We start from the raw sequence: 18,486 nt of genomic DNA, 5'->3' as shown, positions 1-18,486 counted from the left end.
CAAAACACACCACCACCAAGAACGCACGTCCCCTTTGAGGCAAGTTTCGGCAACCCTGGCTTTCGCATTGAATTCCTGCTTCTGCTCTCTTATCAACGATGCGGCCTATCCTGCTTGTTGAAGTGCTTCTTGCGGTCGGGCGGGATGTCAGCGGATGGAGCACGATTCACGATGCGCTCAGCGGGGACTGGATGTTCGAGGCGCTGTGGAGCGCTGCCGTGCGATGCGATGCGCTCAAGATAGATCGGATTGTCCCGAGTTACCTCGCCTCCTCGCGTCGACCCTTCTCCTCTCCTTCCCTCTTTCGCCTGCTACTCCTATATCTCCAACCCGCCAAGCAACATTCCCCACATCTCCGTCCCCTTCTCCAGCTTCTTGACTCCCTCCCCCATTCCCGCGCCTGCCAGCTGCTTGGTCGAGGGAACGAAGACGAATCCATTGGCCCCGCTCATAGAGTGCATGCCAGAGGAACGCTGTTTGCCCGTCGAAGTAGCAGTCAAGACCGGGAGCGAGAGCGAAGATCCAGACTCGGCGGCGGAGGGGAGAAGTGCGCTTCCTCCTCGTTGCTCGCTCGCCGCGGCGATGTGTACGCGATGGAACTCCGGTCTCGACCCATCGCAGGCGAACTCGTGAGCTAGTCGTACGCGCACCATGGGAAGGGACCAGGGGTTCGGCACTTGCTGGCCCTTTCCCTCCTCTTGCACTCCTTGGGCTTCGTGCTCGCGCGGCACCAGTCCCGCCATCTTCCTCAGCGCCGGCAGGACAAAGACGTAGAAGCAGACAAGGGCGCTTGCCGGGTTGCCGGGGAGGGCGAAGATGACCTTCTTCCTCCTTCCTTCTCCCCCTGCAATGGTGGCGAATGTGGTCGGTTTGCCGGGCTTCATGCTCACACGCCCAAAGTGCACTTGTGCCCTGCCCTGTTCGCCCTCCCCTTGTGCGAGTAGACCCTCGCTCCGCTCCAGTAGCGGCTTGATCCAGTCCGACTCCCCCATGCTTGTCCCGCCCGTTGTGATCAGGACGTCTGCTTCGGCCAAGCCGCGGCGCATGGCTTCGAGAAGTGCGCTGGGTGGGTCGTCGCGCACGATGCCTAGGTCGAGGGTCGGGTAGCCTAGCGCGTTGAGCGATGTGAGGAGGGAGGGACGATTGGTGTCGTACGAGGAGTGGGACCAGCCGCTCGCGTTTGCGCTGGAGCTTCCTTCCATCTTTGAACTCTGAGCATGAATGTCTCGAAGCTCCTCGCCCGTGGAGAGGACGGCGACTCTTGGCTTTTTCCAGACTTTGACCTTTTGCAGCCCGAGGAAGGCAAGCGTCCCCACCTCCCCGCCTAGAGAGGTGATGGGTGTGTTCGCGCGCAACACAACCTGGTCCTGCTTTACGTCGGATCCTGCTGCTCGGACATTCTCCCCCTTGTCGACCTGGGCCAGCACCTGCACTCGAGATTCCTCGACTCTGCCGTCCTCCAGCTCGTGGGTGGAAATGAGCGTCGTGTCCTCGACCATTACCACCGAGTCCGTGCCCGCTGGAAGTGCCTGACCAGTATTGACGCGGCATACCTGCGAGCCGTGTGCAAGTTGTTTGGTTCGACCTGGAATGACAACTTCGTATTCCTCTTCCCCCGTTTCGCCGGCTCGAACGGCATAACCATCCACGTTGCTCGTCGCAGCAGGCGGTAGATCACTGGGTGCCCTCACGTCCTCCGCGATGATATGACCCACCAGCTCGGGGTTGACGGGCAGCTCTACCACTGCGCTCGCTTCAGGCGCTTGCGTAGCGATCAGCCGCAGTGCGTCGTCCAGCTCGATGATCGGATATGGGGACTGGCGGGCACGCAAGGCAAGGGAGTGCGGCGAGGAGGCGTCGTGCGGGGTGAGGAAACGAGAGGCTGCAGCGTCCCGTTGGGCTTGCGTGGTGCGAGGACGAGGAGGATGATGTCCCCCGCCTCCGTGGTGGTGATGATGGTGGTGCGATCGTGCCCCGCCCGTGTCCGTCTCTGTCCCGTGTGCATGTGCGTGTGCGTGTGCGTGCCTATCGTGCTGTCCACCCTGCAATTGGCGATGAGTCTCCTTTCCACTACCCTTACCCGTGCAGAGCTCCAAGGCGTGGAGCAGGACGCCGTTTTCCAGCAATACCTCGAGGCATTCACTTACGGCCTTCTTGGAGCCGGGAAGCGTGACGATCAGCGAGCCTGAGCCCGAGCCCGAGCCGCCCTTGCCACCACGAGTGCGTATCCCGCTGATGGAGCGCGAGAGGGCAGCAAGGGGTGTCTTGCTGAGGGAGTGGGCCGTGAGGGCATGCGTGAGGGCTGGGGTCGGGCGGGTGATGAGAGGTTGGATGGCCTGCGAGAGGGGAGGAAATCAGCCATCATGCTATGCTCCCGCTGCTACATCTCAAGATGGCCTGCTCACCTCGGGCGTGGTATCCCTCACCCCAAATCCAGTCCCACCCGTCGTCACGACCAAATCTACCCCCATCTCATCGATCCACTCCTCGACCTTCCCCCTGATCTCGCCCTCATCATCAGGAACAATCGCATGGACGCTGCATCGAAAGCTATCGCTGGGATGAGATTCAAGTGTGCGCCGAATGTGCGGGCCAGACGTATCTGTCGAAGGGCCAGAAGAAGCGGATGTATCCGATACGGTTAGGACCGCGAAGGAGTAGAGGGGCGGCATGAAGGTGTGTGATGAAGAGGCGTAGGGAGGAAGGAGGGGAAGAGGGAAACGCCAATCGCGGATTGATTGATTTTGGCGCCGCCCGCCGCCGAGTGGATGGATGCACGGGCCGCCACGTCAGGCCGGCCCAGGCACCAGGGCACGGCCCATTGTTCCGGCCTAATCAGCTGGGCGGGCGGCGGGTCGAAAATCAGGTCCAGCGGGCGTGTTATTTTGGAGCGTGTCTCTCTTCTCACCATCGTGTCCTCCTCATCGTCACGCGCTCGTAACTACGACGAATGGTGGCTGTGGCTGCCCGAGCGGCGGGCCTGAACGCCAACACAGGCGCAGCAGGATCATCAAGAGCAAAATGGTCAGCTTCACGATCGACGTCACGCTCGCTGATGACCGCCCTGGTCCTGTTGGCTGCGACAGCGATAGCGACCGCATTTCACCTCACGCGCAATACCCGCCTACCGTCTCGCCATCCCTTGCCCTACTATCTCCCTCCTCACCATGAGCAGCACATCCGTACCGTGCCGCTCAATCGCACTCTGGGCTTCGAGAAGATCTACGTCCTCTCCCTCCCTCATCGGGATGATCGACACGACGAGTTCTCTCTGCTTTCCTCGGCGTACGGCTTCGACGTAGAACGAGTAGACGGCGTTAGACCGGATGGGATGTGGGCAGAAGGTCAGCCGGTATTTGATGAGGATGTGACGAGGACGGAGCAGGCTTGTTGGAGGGCGCATGTGAGGATATGGAGGAAGATGGTCGAAGAGGGCGTGGAGAGCGCGATGATGTGCGTGCGCTCGCGAGGGCAGCAAGTGAGATGTGTGCGGCTAGATGCTGACCATTTTCGCCCCTTCTCTCCTCCTCGAAAGACTCGAGGACGACGCAGACTTTGATATCCACATCCGCTCCTCCCTCGAGCGACTGCAGCGGCCGCTTCATACGCTCCTCTCCTCGCTCCATCCCTCAACGCAACACATCCCCGTCCCCTCCTCACCCTCCCCCTTCATCCACACCCACTGGGACATGCTCTACCTCGGCGCCTGCATGGAGTACCCCTTCTCGCGCTCCCAAGTAGACCCCGCCCAGCCCCTCGCAAAACGCGCCGGCTCCGCTCTCATTGGGGAACGGGCCCCGTATGTGGTATACCACGACCCAACAGTCGCAGACCAGTCGGACAGCAAGATGCCCGAGACGCTCAACTTCTACGGCGCCCTCGGTCTCGAGCTACCGCGATCCGTTCATCCGTCGGAGGAGCAGCCGCACGACCCAGAATACGACCTGCCAGGGCGGGCATCCCACCTTCCTCCCTCCGAGCGGGTGCGCGTGCTGGGCAAGACGCACAGCCCCTGGTGCCTGACCAGCTATACACTCACCCGTCGCGGGGCGTTGCGACTGCTCTACCTTGCTACGCGACACGTAGAGGACGCGGTGGATTGGCAGACGATCCGCGCGAGTAGGGAGGGGTGGATCGACTCGTATACCGTTTACCCGCCTTTATTCGATCAGTTCAAGATGGTGAACAGCAGTTGGAACTCGGATATCAATGCGGAGCATGGGAAGAACGTCGAGCGGAGAGGCCGTAGGTGGAGCCCAGGGAGGGGTAGGGCGAGACATATCAGACGGAGTGCTAGGAGGGAGCAAGGGGGTCGACATGCGGGTGAGAATGATGTTGATAGTGGGGTGGGGGCGAAGGGGGAGGGTATGCATTGACATGACGAGAGCGGGACGACACAAGACGGGACGAAGGGTATGGGGGCCAGGACAGCGAGGATATGACGTGATGTGACGGGACGTGATGTAGCATAGCATAGCGTAGCATAGCGTAGCATAGCGACCCTATCGGCGTGGCGCACGTTGCACGACAGGTCACAACGCAACGTACGCTTGAGATAAGCTCAGTCTCGTCGCACGATAAAGTATGACATGACGCAATGAGCAGCCCCCGAGCAGAAATGGCAGCAACGCTTTGCTGACTCGAGAGGCGCCAGCCAAGCGCAGAGGGCTAGACCCGGCCTGCTTGCGAACAAGAAGAGATGTTCCGCATCAAGGTCCCGAGAAGGGGCTGAGGGACCAGACCCCACCCTCCTTCTTCGATTAGTACGCTTCCAGTCGGACGACACTGCACAGACAGACGTCCCTAGCCCTACCGTGTGTGAATGGGTATGAGGACGAGAGTTTCCGCTGCGAGCTCGACACCGAGTCTCACCTCTTCTTCCTACCTTCAATCCAATGGGGCGACCAGAGCCGATGGTAATGACCCCAGACTAGTGTTTCCGAATGGGCCACTAACCTCTGAGTCGCAAGATTGACCTCGCGGAGCAAAGAGTGTTGCGGTGCCGATTCTTTATTGGCTAAGCGTTGTGCATCAGCAAGAGAGGGCTGAGAGCGAGAAAGTTGGCCGGTTACGCCTCGAGGTGAGACGAGAGAGGGCCGCGTGAAGAGCGAGCCGCGTGTAGAGGGAGGGGAGGAAGCACGGAACACGGAGCAGCAGCCCCGATTAGCGGCTCTAGGTAACGTGCGGATAGGCCACCACGAGCAATCGGGTGCCACTGAGGCAACGCCTGGACCAAAGCTCTGCATTTGCATCGAGTGGACGTGCTGCGTCGCGCCACAACGTGACTCAACCGTTTCTACGCGTATCATTTCCCCAAGTCCTATGTCCTTGCCTCGTCTCGCCTCGTCTCGCGTATCTCTGTCGCTGTCCGTCCTGCTTGCTTGGCTGCTTGCTTGCTTGATCGCCTTCGATTCCGAATGCGAAAGCCTTCATGCGCTCCACCTCCTTTGTTCACCCCCAGTGTGTTCAGCAGTCGCTCGCGGTACGCGTCCCTCGCTTTCATCTAGCTTCGACCTCGAGCGAAACAGATCCCGGCTTGCTCCCTTTTTCGCCTAACCGACTGCCCCACTTTGCTCGCGGGGAGCTTCGATCCGTCAACCGAATCCTCCTTCGCTCCGTCGCTCGCGGTCAGCTCCATGGAAGCGGCTGATGCACGTCAGACAGAAAGGGTGGCTGCTTGGGGGTGCGCGAGGAGCAAGAAAGGGTCACTTTCTGGATCGCGGCGGGCGGGAGGAGCGGAGAGCGGGGAGCATTCAGTCAGTCGCTGAGTCGGGCTCTGCTTTGCTTTGCTGCACCATCGGAACCAAATCTTCTTCGACGCGAAGCGATGCCGGCGCGAATCGATTCAACTTTTTGGCTCCGATTGGCGATTCGCGAGCCAAAGAGCGGCGGCCTCGGACAGAGAGACGGGGACGCGCGGGTGCGCGAGCGAGACAAACGCGCTGTCGTGCCAGGCGGCGCCCGGTGCAACTGGGTGGGTGTGGGTCCCTTGTCTTGCTTCTTGCTTCGCCACTGTACCATGAAAGCTTGCACCGATCGTCGTCGCTCCTCGTCCCCAGTCTTTGCTTAGCACATCCTGTATCGCACCACAAGACCGCTTTCAATAGAGGTAACGACTCAATCCAACCTCGCAATGGCCCGACACCACGACGTCTCATTCAGTTGACACGCCAGACGTTGCCGTACCAAACGTTGCGCAGCCTAATGATCTGGTCTGGATCCTTCCCTCGAACGGAGGTGAAAGTAGGGATGCTCTCTCGCGACAGCAGAGTAGATGAACATCAGACGTGCCCCTCATTTTGAATCCTCACAGGCAGCGCAAAGGTAGGCGGGCAGGCGGCAGCGGGGGGACCGGATTCAGAATTCGAAGCCATCATCCGTAATTGCGTGCGAGGCAGCATGGAAAGATACATAAGGCAGCTCTTTGATGACCATCGGTCCACCACTTTCTTCACGCTCTCCTCTACCCCTCTCCCCGCCCCTCAACATGCGCTCCTACCTCTCTCTCCTCCTCGTCGCTCTCAGCCTCAGCGCCGTATCGGCTGCTCCTGCCCACCCTCACCCTCACCCTCACCCTCATCCTCAACCTCAACCCAACCCTTACCCGCAGCCAAGCCGACCTCCCGCGTCACCCGCAACCGTCTACGAGACCACCTCCGGCTCCATTGCTACGACCCTGACCACCCAGTCCGGCTCCACGCCCTACGTCATTGTCCAGACGACCCCCTCGCAGTCTGCACCGCCCGCTGTCCAGACGCTCACCACCACGGAGGAGGGTAGCGTCCCCACGACTTACACGACGCAGACTGGCACGGGCTCCACGCCCATCGTCGTCGTCAAGACCACACAGGTTCCCAAGACCACAACCGAAGAGGGCAACACGCCCACGACCTACCTCACTACGAGCAACTCGGTTCCTTACGTGGTTGTCAAGACCACACCCGTCCCTAAGACCACGACTGAGGAGGGCAACACGCCCACGACTTACCTCACGACGAGCAACTCGAGCCCTGTAGTTGTTGTCAAGACCACACCCGTCCCTAAGACCACGACTGAGGAGGGCAACACGCCCACGACTTACCTCACGACGAGCAACTCGAGCCCTGTAGTTGTTGTCAAGACCACACCCGTCCCTAAGACCACGACCGAGGAAGGCAAGACGCCCACGACCTACCTCACGACGAGCAACTCGAGCCCTGTCGTCGTTGTCAAGACCACACCCGTCCCCAAGGAGACCCCTACAACTACGGAGGAGGGCAGCACGCCCGCTACCTACACCACGACGAGCAACAGCCAGCCGCTTATCGTGGTCAAGACGACTCCCGTGCCCAAGTCGACCCCCACGACCACGGAAGAGGGCAGCACACCCGCTACCTACACTACGACGAGCAACAGCCAGCCTCTGATTGTAGTCAAGACGACTCCTGTTCCCAAATCGACCCCTACGACGACGGAGGAGGGCAGCACGCCCGCTACTTACACCACGACGAGCAACAGCCAGCCGCTCATCGTAGTGAAGACGACGCCTGTGCCCAAGTCGACCCCTACAACTACGGAGGAGGGCAGCACGCCGGCTACCTACACTACGACGAGCAACAGCCAGCCGCTCATCGTAGTGAAGACGACGCCTGTGCCCAAGGAGACGCCAACGACGACTGAGGAAGGCAAGACCCCCACTACCTACCTCACCACCAGCGGCACAAAGCCCCTCATCGTCGTCAAGACCACCCCAGTCCCTAAGGAGACGCCCACCACGACCGAGGAGGGCAGCACTCCCGCCATTTACACCACAACGAGCGGCACCAACCCCCTCATTGTCGTCAAGACAACGCCGGTTCCCAAGTCGACGCCCACCACGACCGAGGAAGGCAGCACGCCTGCAACTTACACGACCACGAGCGGCACTCAACCCCTCATCGTCGTCGAGACTACGCCTGCGCCCTCTCCCTCCTCGTGCAGCACCTACGCCTCGACGACGCTCACCTCGACGATCTCTTCGCTCTCTTCGGCCGTCACCCGCACCTCAAGCAACACGGCCGCCTGCACCGCCACGGTCGAGGTCGACAAGCCGTGCGAGGACCCCTCCGGCTGGAACTGGGCGCACTACCCCAACTCGCGCACCAACGACGAAGCTCACCTCCCTCCTCAGGACGTCAAGAGCCAGCAGCCCGACGACCAGGGCGTCACTCCGGAGATTGGCTTCTACGTCGGTGGTAGTGCGACGCGCCAGCACATGTTCTACCAGTCGAACAAGAGCCTCAGTGAACAGGGAGACGTCCTGAACCACCACACGTACCTCAGGGCACCCACATCTGGCAGGTACACATTCAAGCTCGAGAGGGGCGACGCTGAGGCTTACCTCTGGGCTGGATCTAGCGCCTACTCTGGCTGGTCGAGCGCCAACAACCAGACTGGTTCCTCCTACTCGAGGTTCACGGGATTCTCCAACGGCACGTACACCGCGCAGCTCAACGCCGGCGACTACTACCCGCTCCGTGTCGTACAGGTCAACGAGCGCAACGGTGGCCCCGGAGAGTTCAGGTTCAGTGCCACCCTCCCCAACGGCAGTCCCGTACCGGACGACGACTTCAGGCAGTACAACTGTCGCTACCAGTACGAGAGCAACAAGGGCCAGCCCTACCCCGCCTTTGGCAGCGAGTCGTAAAGGGCGCGATACGGCATGGCGTGCGACCGTGCGCGCCAAGTCTCCAATATCAAGTCAAGGGAGCCCCTCTCTGCCTGTTGCTTATCCCTCGTCCAGCCCATCCATCCCCTGTTGGTCTTCCCTTCGTCAAGGTCCGGCCCTCCAACCCCAACCTCTCCGTCCGTTCTCGCCTGTTGTCAACATACACGCTCCCATACATCGCCTCTGTCTTCTCTCTCTGTCTCTTTGTCAGCCTCGTGCACGCTCATTTGCTCGCTCGCTCGCTCACTTGGACTCCTTCGCCAATCCATTTGTCTTCCCCCCAATCGCGTTGCACAAGGCCCCCTCGATTCTCACAGGCGAGTCGAAAGTGCGAGTCAAAGCCCTTGAGATCAAACTCTGAAGCATGGAATATCGAGATCACGACTGACTAAAGGAACAACTATCGTGACATCGTGACGTGTATACATGATGGATAGAGTGGAGCGAGAAGATGGCCTTGGGTCCCTTGTAGTGTCTTGTCTTGTCGTGTCGTGTCGTGTCGTGTATTGTTGTGTGGTTTCGTGTCGTCTCGCTGTATCGATCTAGACGAAGCATCCCCTGCCCCTGCCCCCGTCCCCATCCACAGCTCATCTCCCCTCCCCCCAACCAGGCTGGTGCTGCGTCTGCAGATTATACCCAAAGCCTCCGTCGGTCAACCCTCCTCCTTGCACCTGCTGCTGCTGGTGCTCCCCAGCCCCGCCACCAGGACCGGCCGGGAACGACACGCCCGTACTCGGGTCATACGACGTAAAAGCGCCAGTCAGATCCGTATCCATGCCTGCGTACTGCTGCTGCTGAGGCTGAGGCTGATGCTGGTACGGGTGCGAATTCATGTATCTCGCCGCCGTCGTCGCCGTCGCTGGATGGGCAAAAGGACCGTACGGACTCTGTTGATGCTGATGTGGTAGCCCATGTTGCCCATGGGCGTGCGCGTGGGCGTGCGCATGGGCATGTTGATGCTGCTGATGATTCACATAAGACGAGCCGGGCGACTGCTGGGACAGCTGAGCAGCCATACTGTTCGGCGACCCAAACTCACTCCCAACGCCACCAGCGCTGCCGGCGTAGATCATCCCCGCGTGCCCAGAAGCGCGTCGCGCCGGTGTAGGCGAGTGAGCAAGGACGGCTCCATTCGAAGGGACGCGGGGGGTCGTCATTCTCGGTGGAGCACCTCCGCCTCCTCCTCCCGCCCCGGCCGTGAGGCCATCCATACCCATCTCCTCCCCCCCAGCCACGCCCACGCCCATCGTCTCTCCCAAGGGAAGCCCATGCTGAACCTGCCCTCCTCCAACCAGATTACCATGCACGGCTCCCTGCACCTGCGCGTGCGCCTGAGCCTTCTTCTTGACCCTCTTGGCATATCGCAGCCCGCAGGCATTACAGAGCGTTTTAGGCCCCAAGGGCCCTTTACGCCACTCGGGCGAGTCCGTCCGCCCACAGTCTGTACAGACTCGGTCTTCCTCCAGAGCAGCACCGGCGGCACTGCTCCCCCCCGTTGAAGTGGAGGCGGGAAGGGATGGGGAGGCGCCGCTGCTAGACATCGCGCCCGTACCCATGGCCGTGGTCGCGCCACCGGTGGAGTTGGAAGGCGTCCCCAACGAATGAGATTGAGCCGAGCCGGTCTCATGGCTTTTCCTCCTCGCCGAACCGCCGCCAGCAGCCGCAGCCGCAGTAGTTGAATGCTTACGGCGCACGATCTGCCCAGCCTCACTGAGGCTGTCCCTTCCCGTGGCTGAACCTTCGCTGGTCGTCGGCACTCGATCATGGCTTCCAGAGACGGCCGTGACGCTATCTGCGCTCTGCACCTTGGAGGCTGCGCCGCCGCTGCCGCTCGACTTAGACTTGCCCTGAAGTACCGAAGGGCCAGGACGGGACGCGCTACTACTCCCCGTGGGCGTGTTGCTCGATCGACGATCTTGCGCTTGCGCGAAAGGGCCTTTGCTCCCAGCCTCTCCTTCCCCCGAGTCCTGTCCCGCCGCCGCACCCTGAGCCTCAGCGATGTTCAGGTCCTCCAACTGTCTCCTCAGCTTCTCATTTTCGAGCTTGAGCTCCAGGAAGGAGTCGAGGACGGTCACGCCCTTGGAGGGGTAGACGCGACAGGAGCAGAAGAAGCATTGTGCTTCGCTTCGTCGGGCGAGGGGAAGGGGGTACTTCTTTGGGCGCGGAGGGCTCGAGGATGAGGTGGTGGCGACGGGACCAGAGCTAGTTGAAGCGGGCTTGTAGATGGCGGAGCCGTCGTTTGAAGCTTCTTCCAGCTTGGCGTTGGCGTTGGCGGTAGCACTGCCGGTGGATCTTGACTTGGTCGTCAGGCTGGAGTCGTTGCTGTTGCTGTTGCTATTACTGGTACTCCCCTCGTCCTCCTCTTCGCGAGCCCCTGCCACTTCGTCGCGCGATGGGTCCACATCGACTGGCACATGATAGACATGACCACTCATCTCAAACGTCACCCAATCGGCATCCGGGTCCACCTCGCCCACACTCGCCGGGTGAGGTTTACCGCTACGCGCCCCCGCCCCGTACTCGTCGCTCGGTGTGGTAGACGAGTCCGCCGAGCTAGACATTGCTGCGGAGGGGGAGCGAGCTTGACGCTGCCCACCCGCACCGGCGCCGGCACCCGCAGCACCGCCCGCCGCTCCATTCTCCTTTGCAAGCCTCACCTTTGCCCTCGCAGCAATCGTTGCAGGGTTCCTCCTGAACCGGTAGTAGAGCAACATGTCCTCTCCCGTCTCCAGAGAGCGTGCCAACTGTCTCTGCAAGGCAGGCGCGTCCTGCGGATGAATGAAAGAGAAGAGGCTCTCCCCCTTGAGAGAATCGGCCTTCCAGCCCGTAATGCCGTGCACACTGTTCGTCGCGTGGACGATGCGCGCTTCCTGGTCCGGTGAAAGGACAAAGGAGAAGTCCAGCAGCTCATCGACGACACGATGCGCCCAGCCTTTGCGGCGGGTAAACTCGTGCGCGGCTTGAGCGCCAGAGGAGGCCGAGGGAGAGCCGTCTTGCCCTGCGCGGAGGAGCGTCGTCGTCGTCGTTGTCGGGGCTAGGCTGGAAGAGGGATGCGCTTGTGCGTGTGCATGCGCGTTTGCACTTGCGGCGGCGTGGCTGTTAGTGTTATTGCCGATGCCGACCTGCTGAGAAGAGACGTAGGTGGGTGCGCTAGAGCTCTGTCCTGCGCTACTGTCCCCGGCATAGATGGGACCACTACCCTTGGCTGCCTGGGAGCGTGGCTGCTGGCGTTGACGCTGCTGCTGGTGGTGTTGTTGATGATGAGCGAGTCCCGGAGCAATCGATGCGGGCATGGCAGACAAGTTGCCAGCACCATCGATGCTTCGACTGTTCTCTGCGCTTGCTCGCTGCAACGTCTCTGCAGCCATGGCTTCGAGGTCGCGAGAGTTGACGACGTGGTTGTTGCCGCCTGCCGATGTAGAGAAAGGTGGAAGAGGCGCTGCTGGTGCTGCCCTTCCCCACGCATTGCTCAGGCTGCGCATGCCGTCGTCGTCGCCGTCGTTTATCGCGCTACTCTCAGGCTGCTGATGATACATCGCCGCACCATGTCCCGGCGGTCTCCCTCTGCCAGCCTGATGCGACGAATCGACACCGGAGAAGGTCATCCTGCGCCTCTTTGTCGAAGCAGTCGATGTGTTTCCACCACTGTCCGAGCTCTCTTGACCCGGGGTCAACGATTCGCCTCTCGCCGCCGCTGCCAGTTGCTGATTGAGCGCCGTCCTGCTCGCTGATGCGCCGTCCCAGGATGCTCTGCCTTGCTGGTATCCGCCACCAATGGAGCGACCAGCATCGTAGGCCAAGCAGGACGAGGCAAAGGAGTTGTTGGAATTGCTGAAGCGCATAGAGGGAGCTGCCATACTCAAGTCACCACCAAAGCCGGCATTGTGATCGTGGTTGTTGGGGTCCTGACTCCAATCGAATCCATGCACAGAGCCACTCGCACCGCTGCTGTTCGGTCTAAGTGGGTTGATGAGCCCATTGGCCTGCAATGCAGCGACAGCCGCAGCAGTCGAAGCATCCGCAGCCGCCGTCGCAATGGGGTCGCTCTTGTTGTTGTTTGCTTGCGGATCGACGTTTTGATCGAAAGTCATCATCGAGGAAGGGGGAGCACCTGCCCCTGCAGCCGTGTAATTGTGTAGAAGAGCGTCAAAGTCTGCGTTGGACATGGTGCGCGGCAAAAAGGAGGAGGCGGGGTCAGGGGCGACGGACGACGACAGTGAGTCATCGCCGCCAGCTATCGGCGGCTGGAGATGAATCGCTTGGTCCATATCAGCTGGACCCTCGACTTGCACTTGATCCCAGATCCAGCCTGACCCGGGAGCTGAGCTCGTGCCTGTGCCCGTGCCCGTTCCTCCCGGACCATCCATTGAGGCGGCGAGGCGGCAAAGAGAGTAGCGGGCCGCGTAGGGCGAAGGGGGGAAGGAGAGACGGCAACGACGCCCTCTGCAGTGCGGTGCTCAGGAGGAAGGGAGAATGCCGAGCTCCCACTAGCAAGCGGCAGGTGGGTTGGCAGAAGAAGAAGAAGGAAGAAGAAGGAGCGACGCCGAAGTAGCGGTAGTAGTAGTAGTCGGTGCTCTAATGTAGCGCCCAGCGCCGTAGTAGTGAGGGCAAAGGAATTGGACGAGCCTGGGCCGGTAGGTAGGAAGACGAGGAGAAGGAGGAGCAGGAGCAGGAGGAGCAAGAGGGTGGGGGCCACTGCTCCCTCGGTTTGCTTCTACTTCGAGGGCAACAAGGGTAATACAGGGCAGAAGAGAGCAGGGTCGCAGGTCCGTCTTGTGCCTCGTGTGTGTGTGCGTGAGAGTGTGGCCGGAATGATTTTGAAGAGGAAGAGAGATCAGGCCAGACGAGACAAAGTCTTTCTCACGATTCCAACGGGGGTGGTAGCTCGACCCGACGGAAAAGAGCCTACGGTGAATGGACCGATTTGTCGAGCAGAGGAGGGGGGGAAAGAATCGCAGCGAACGGGCGATGATGGTGATGAAGAGGTATAGGGAAAAGAGGGAGAGACGAGGGACGGGACACGGCATGGCAAGGCAAGGCAAGGCAAGGCCTGCCTCACTCGCTCACTCGCTCGCTCGCGTCTCTCGCACGACGGTTGAGCCTCGCTGCTGCTGCCGCTGCTGCCAGACTGCGACGAGCAGAACTCAGGGCGAGCGGGCCAGTCAGCCAGCCAGCCAGTGACGGGCCACAGGCGCAGGGCTCTCTAACCAACCAAGTCAAGTCAAGTCAAGCACGCCAACCCTCAGCTCTCAGCTAGCTCTTCCCGCTCCGCTCCGCCCCTTCCTCCCTCTCGTGCAGCGGGTCAACCAAACAGAACGGCTGAGCTCAGACGAGACGAGACGAGACGCTAAGGACCCTGGAGAATGGTGGTCAGCCACGCGGATGGATGGATTGACTTTGGTTAGGGTCAGAACACCGAGCTTACTGAGCAGGCACGGCAGACGGCACGGCAGACGGTAAAGTGGTACACTCACGCGTTGCGGGTTGTGGGTAGCGGGGAGCGGCCTGTTGGGAAGGGGTGTTGCGAGCAAGCAATCACGCAATCAAGCAATCAAGCAAGATGAGACGAGCTGCACGACACGACACGATAAGGGTCCGGACATGAAATGGACCTGAGCTGGGTATGCGACGAATCTATTTCTATGCACTCGCACTCGCGCTGCGGCCCGCGATGAATCCTCTCACGGTATTGCGCAGTCCCAGGGTACCTCTTTTGCTCCCTTGCCCTTGGCCATGCCCCCGCCTCCTACTGGCAAGGTATAGAGCGCTGAGGAAGATGGCCAATATGAGGAGCGGGGAGGAGGAGGAGATGTGACCGTAGCCCTGTGGGAATTGTGTCGCCCCTTGCCCTCCTGTTGCTCTTGCTGTTGCTGTTGCTCCCGACATCCGCCCGCCAGCCGCAGCTCGTAGGCGACGATGACGTTCCGTCGCTTCACGCCACTTGCGCTCCCCGTCGTCCTCCTTCTCCTGGCCCGCATCCCCATCACGCTCACCATCCCTACCCCGCGCCCCCTCTCGATCAGCAGCACCTCCCCTCCCAGCGGGTAGCACCAACCCGCCGACGACGCGAATCGGGCTGACCACGACCCGCAAGAAGCGCGCCACCTCCCACCTAAGCTGTCGATTCCACGCGAGGACCCTCAGCACAAAGAGGTAGCTCAACGTCCTAAACAGATCGCGCCATCGTCGTCGAACAGTCATCTGTCGCTGTCGTCCGGCCGTCCCATCTACGGCGTACGCGCGGCCGCCTTTCCCTCTCGTCGTCGGCTTGCGAGGCGCAGCACCACCCGCAGTGGAGAGAGAGGTGGTGGAGGCGAGGCCCGCAAGATTTGCACTACTAGGCGCAGCGCTGGGAACGATGTAAGCCGGATATCCCCAGAAAGGGTTGGAGGAATTGTACGGAGAGACTGCGCCTGGGATGCGAGAGTACTTGCGCGATCGGTGCAGGGAGATGGAGCTGTGTGCTTGTGGCGAGGATGGCGAGGATGATGGGCCATGAACATCATCCTGCTCGTCCCCGTCCCCTTCATCGTCGTGTAATCCCATCTGGTCGCTGTGGCCGTGCTTCTCTCGCTGCTCCTCCACAGCAGACCCATCCGCGCTCGTTGCTCTTCCTCTACCCCTCCTGCTCCATCTCCTCAAGAATCCCAACCTCCCACCACCACCAACACCAGCAGTCGGAGCACCCTGTCTCGTCTCTCCCGCCTTGCCACTCTTGGCACTATCACTCCCACTACCACTATCCGTGTCCTCCTCCAAGTCCTCCGAGTCGGCGTAAGGTAGCCGCGCCTGCGCCTGCGCTTGCATCTGCGTCTGATGGGCAGAGAGGTCCTCGTCGAGATCAAGGTGGAAGTCCCGAAAGCTGCGGGTGCGACGAAATGTCGAGGGTGCAGTGGAATTTGAGGTTGAGGTCGAGGTTGACGCCGCCGTGTGAGAGTCAGGATGATCCCGATCCCGATCCCGAGCGCGGACGGTTGATGCTTCGCTCGCACCACTTGCAGCGCTCGCATTGCTCGCACCACTGTCCACCCGTGAGCGTGATTGCCCTCCCCCTCTCCCCCACGCGGCATGACGGTGTGATCCATCATGACTGGCTACGCCTCGTGTCATGCCCAACTCCCTCAACTTGCGAGCAGCATTGGCCGTCATCTGTAACCCGTAGGCGCTCGTCTCCCCTCCTGCTGCGTTTCCTCCTCCTCCTGCCTTGTGATTGGGCGTGTTAGCCCCTGATCGCCTGCTAGGCGTGAAAGCCTCGTAGCTGATACTCCTCGGCGTGAAGTACGCATCTGCCATGCTCTCCCACGAAGCAGTGCGAGAGAGGGTTGCCCCTCCTCCTTTACGAGCCGCGACTGGGGAGCCAGGTGCCGAACCTCTCGGGCTGGTCGGGGCGCTCCCGCCCCTCAGTTTGGCAGGCCTGCCCAATCGTCGCATCACTTCGTTGGTCCCCTCGTTGATCTGTACCTCCCACCCTCCACCGAAGGAACGGGGTACCTTTTCCCTCTTGAAGTGGCCCGCCTCCCCCTTCCCGCCCTCCCTCTCCTCGCTACCACATAGCTCCTCTGTACTCGGAAAGAAGATCTTGGCCAACGCCTGAGCTGGGAGGATGCGTTTGGCTAGACCCCACATGCCCGCGTGCACCCAGCCGTAGTTGAGGACAAGGACTGCTCCTACCATCGATGGGTAGTGGTTTTTGAGTAGGTCGAGGAGGAAAGGGAGGAGCTCCATTTCTAGGTTGGCCATGGAGGAGTGACGAAGGTCGATGGATATAATCGTTTGGAGGGGGCCGTGAGACTTCGCGAGGAGGGAGGGAGGGTCCCCCTTGTCGTCGCCATTATCGTTGTCTTCATCGCCGCCGCCGCCGCCGTCGTCGCCGTGATGCCTCTCTGCCCACTCCTCGCGCTGTTGGGCTATCCGTCGCCTAACAATCTCCATGCAGGCAACAATGTACTCCTTGCACTCATCCAGCGTTCTCTCCTCCGTCCTCTCCAAACTCTGTAGCGATATTACCCCAGCAGGTCGACCGTACGCGTCCGTGAATCGATGGTCGCCCATCCAGAACAAAGGGGGTCGCCCACCAGGTGGAGAGGTGTAGAGCGGGTGCAAAGAGGAGAGAGAGAGTTGATCCAGGTCAGTGCGAAGCCGCCAGGTCAGGGTGGCAGAGAGGAGGGAGAGGCAGGTTTGGTGAGAGAAACGGGAGCGTCGAAGGAAGCGGAAGATGGTTGCTGCCGCGCGAGGAGAGGGGAGCGGAGAAGCAAAGAATATACGGGAGGAGTTGCTCAGTCAGCCCACTCGATAGCATACACGCAGGGATGCTATGATGCGACCCGATGCGATGCGATACCGATGCGACTCACCTCGATCCTCCAAGAAGGTGCGCACACGATCCTCGATATCGTCCTCATCTCCCCCTCCCTCTCCTCCGCTATGCTCCTCGACCAATTCGGGCAAAAGCTCATCAATGGCTCTCTGCTGAACCTCATCCACATCAGCTCGATGCTCGACGTACTGCCGGACCAAGTCTCGCTGTTTCTGGAGGATGGCCTCAGCAGCCGACGCTCTATTGCGACCGGGCATGACCGCTGACTTCTTTCTCCTCCTAGGTCGCGGTGTTGGGTTTTGGTGTGGGTATATGCTATGATGAGGTGTGGTAGAATGGAAAGGAGAAGGCGGTGAGTGGGTGTATTCATGCAGGCCAGGTTAGACTAGGCCAGGGCAAGCCGGCTCGCGCCAACCACTTTCGGTCCGCCCTCGAGGTGCAGACGCCGAAGCCGGACCCACGAGGGCGTGAGGCGCGAGGTGTGAGGCGTGAGCTCGAGAGAGTTGAGCCACGGAGCAACCGACTCGCAAAGGCCAAGGCGGAGGCGGATGCGGGCTGGCTCGAGTAGGCAGCGCAGGGTTGACTTGTAACTGGCAACTGGCAATTGGCAATTGGCAACCATCACGCGACGATGACCAGAGTATCCAGCGAGGAGGTACGTCCCTACTCAGCAGCATATACGCAGTTCCAGATAACCAATTACAGCATGCTGACCTAGATCCACGCCATCCCACCACTCTGCAGTTCCTCACCGGCTTGGACCAACTATTCACCCAAGCCACATCGAGCGGGTCAGTCTACCTATCATCAAAGCGCGCTTCTCATCCCAATGACGCGCGCGTCCCAGATGACGACGGGGATGTAGACATGGCCACCACCGTATCATCCGCAGGTCCCTCCTCCTCCTCCTCGTACTCCCTCATCTTCCGCGCCACCAACGGCAAATCCACCTCACGCACCAAACTCTCCGTCCTTATCCCCTCTTCCTCCCTCGCCGCCTTCCAAGAGAAACTCCAACCCTTGCTGCGCAACCACCTCTCCTCCTCCCTCCGTAAACGCGATAAAGCAAAGGAGCGTCGAGTGGACAAGGATCTTTCCTTGCGCAGGAAGAAGGATGAGGAGCTTGGTGGATGGAAAGGGGTGGGCAAGTTGGGGAGTAAGAGGGGGAAGGGGCATAGGAAGAGACAGAGGGCAATGAAGAGGGCTATGAAGTTGAAGGGGGAGGAGGGGAGGGAGAGGAAGAGACGGGAAGCTACGGCGGCGGCGGGTGGTGGAGGCGGTGAGGGTGAAGCGACACCGTCACAGCCGGGACAAGCGACGCCCACGGCCACGTCCGCATCCCAGGCGGCAGCAACAGCAGCAGCAGCTACGCCTGTGGCAGGAGCAGGGGGAGGTGGAGGCGCAGGGGCAGGTAACAAGAAGAAGAAGAAGGGAAAGAAGTGAGAATATGGGTCGCAGACAAGGACAGAATCGTACAGCGCAC

General features: G+C 60.8%; 7 protein-coding genes across 7 annotated transcripts; 3 read left to right on the top strand and 4 right to left on the bottom strand.

Moving 5' to 3' along the window:
• BDZ90DRAFT_103339 (hypothetical protein) lies at positions 1 to 2,776 on the bottom strand. Its single transcript, XM_025503165.1, has 2 exons — positions 2,406 to 2,776; positions 1 to 2,336 (listed from the first exon to the last, which is right to left on the bottom strand). Exons 1-2 carry the CDS (start codon positions 2,670 to 2,672, stop codon positions 318 to 320), a joined length of 2,286 nt encoding a protein of 761 aa, XP_025359277.1. The 5' UTR covers positions 2,673 to 2,776; the 3' UTR covers positions 1 to 317.
• A 134-nt stretch (positions 2,777 to 2,910) lies between these two features.
• BDZ90DRAFT_234928 (hypothetical protein) lies at positions 2,911 to 4,628 on the top strand. Its single transcript, XM_025507197.1, has 2 exons — positions 2,911 to 3,291; positions 4,040 to 4,628. Exons 1-2 carry the CDS (start codon positions 2,951 to 2,953, stop codon positions 4,374 to 4,376), a joined length of 678 nt encoding a protein of 225 aa, XP_025359276.1. The 5' UTR covers positions 2,911 to 2,950; the 3' UTR covers positions 4,377 to 4,628.
• Positions 4,603 to 5,531, bottom strand: BDZ90DRAFT_103368 (hypothetical protein). The gene is made up of 2 exons (XM_025503166.1): positions 4,873 to 5,531; positions 4,603 to 4,728 (listed from the first exon to the last, which is right to left on the bottom strand). Exons 1-2 carry the CDS (start codon positions 5,307 to 5,309, stop codon positions 4,710 to 4,712), a joined length of 456 nt encoding a protein of 151 aa, XP_025359275.1. The 5' UTR covers positions 5,310 to 5,531; the 3' UTR covers positions 4,603 to 4,709.
• A 956-nt stretch (positions 5,532 to 6,487) lies between these two features.
• BDZ90DRAFT_228837 (hypothetical protein) lies at positions 6,488 to 8,665 on the top strand (the record flags this gene model as incomplete). Its single annotated transcript, XM_025504842.1, has 1 exon — positions 6,488 to 8,665. One exon carries the CDS (start codon positions 6,488 to 6,490, stop codon positions 8,663 to 8,665), a length of 2,178 nt encoding a protein of 725 aa, XP_025359274.1.
• A 608-nt stretch (positions 8,666 to 9,273) lies between these two features.
• On the bottom strand, positions 9,274 to 13,053 carry BDZ90DRAFT_263206 (hypothetical protein; the record flags this gene model as incomplete). The annotated part of the gene is made up of 1 exon (XM_025508584.1): positions 9,274 to 13,053. The coding sequence occupies one exon, from the start codon at positions 13,051 to 13,053 to the stop codon at positions 9,274 to 9,276; it is 3,780 nt and encodes a 1,259-aa protein (XP_025359273.1).
• Positions 13,054 to 14,259: 1,206 nt separating this feature from the next.
• On the bottom strand, positions 14,260 to 17,380 carry BDZ90DRAFT_234925 (hypothetical protein). Its single transcript, XM_025507196.1, has 2 exons — positions 17,041 to 17,380; positions 14,260 to 16,908 (listed from the first exon to the last, which is right to left on the bottom strand). Exons 1-2 carry the CDS (start codon positions 17,258 to 17,260, stop codon positions 14,327 to 14,329), a joined length of 2,802 nt encoding a protein of 933 aa, XP_025359272.1. The 5' UTR covers positions 17,261 to 17,380; the 3' UTR covers positions 14,260 to 14,326.
• Positions 17,381 to 17,634: 254 nt separating this feature from the next.
• On the top strand, positions 17,635 to 18,446 carry BDZ90DRAFT_282297 (hypothetical protein; the record flags this gene model as incomplete). Its single annotated transcript, XM_025509447.1, has 2 exons — positions 17,635 to 17,658; positions 17,748 to 18,446. The coding sequence occupies 2 exons, from the start codon at positions 17,635 to 17,637 to the stop codon at positions 18,444 to 18,446; spliced, it is 723 nt and encodes a 240-aa protein (XP_025359271.1).
• Between the last annotated feature and the right edge of the window lie 40 nt (positions 18,447 to 18,486).

This window comes from Jaminaea rosea (assembly GCF_003144245.1).
Source record: "Jaminaea rosea strain MCA 5214 unplaced genomic scaffold BDZ90scaffold_19, whole genome shotgun sequence".
NCBI lineage: Eukaryota > Fungi > Basidiomycota > Exobasidiomycetes > Microstromatales > Jaminaea > Jaminaea rosea.
Note: the sequence above shows the minus strand (reverse complement) of the source record. Positions and strands in the feature narration are given on the sequence as shown.

Bases quoted from the DNA above. Each gene is read 5' to 3' on its own strand.
- BDZ90DRAFT_103339 (XM_025503165.1), bottom strand. From the start codon at position 2,672: ATGCCGCCCCTCTACTCCTTCGCGGTCCTAACCGTATCGGATACATCC. The intron at 2,337-2,405 runs GTGAGCAGGCCA...CCCCTCTCGCAG, and splicing joins TGAGGGATACCACGCCCGAG to GCCATCCAACCTCTCATCAC.
- BDZ90DRAFT_234928 (XM_025507197.1), top strand. From the start codon at position 2,951: ATGGTGGCTGTGGCTGCCCGAGCGGCGGGCCTGAACGCCAACACAGGC. The intron at 3,292-4,039 runs CTTCGACGTAGA...CTATACACTCAC, and splicing joins CTGCTTTCCTCGGCGTACGG to CCGTCGCGGGGCGTTGCGAC.
- BDZ90DRAFT_103368 (XM_025503166.1), bottom strand. From the start codon at position 5,309: ATGATACGCGTAGAAACGGTTGAGTCACGTTGTGGCGCGACGCAGCAC.
- BDZ90DRAFT_234925 (XM_025507196.1), bottom strand. From the start codon at position 17,260: ATGCCCGGTCGCAATAGAGCGTCGGCTGCTGAGGCCATCCTCCAGAAA. The intron at 16,909-17,040 runs GTGAGTCGCATC...CTCGCGCGGCAG, and splicing joins CACCTTCTTGGAGGATCGAG to CAACCATCTTCCGCTTCCTT.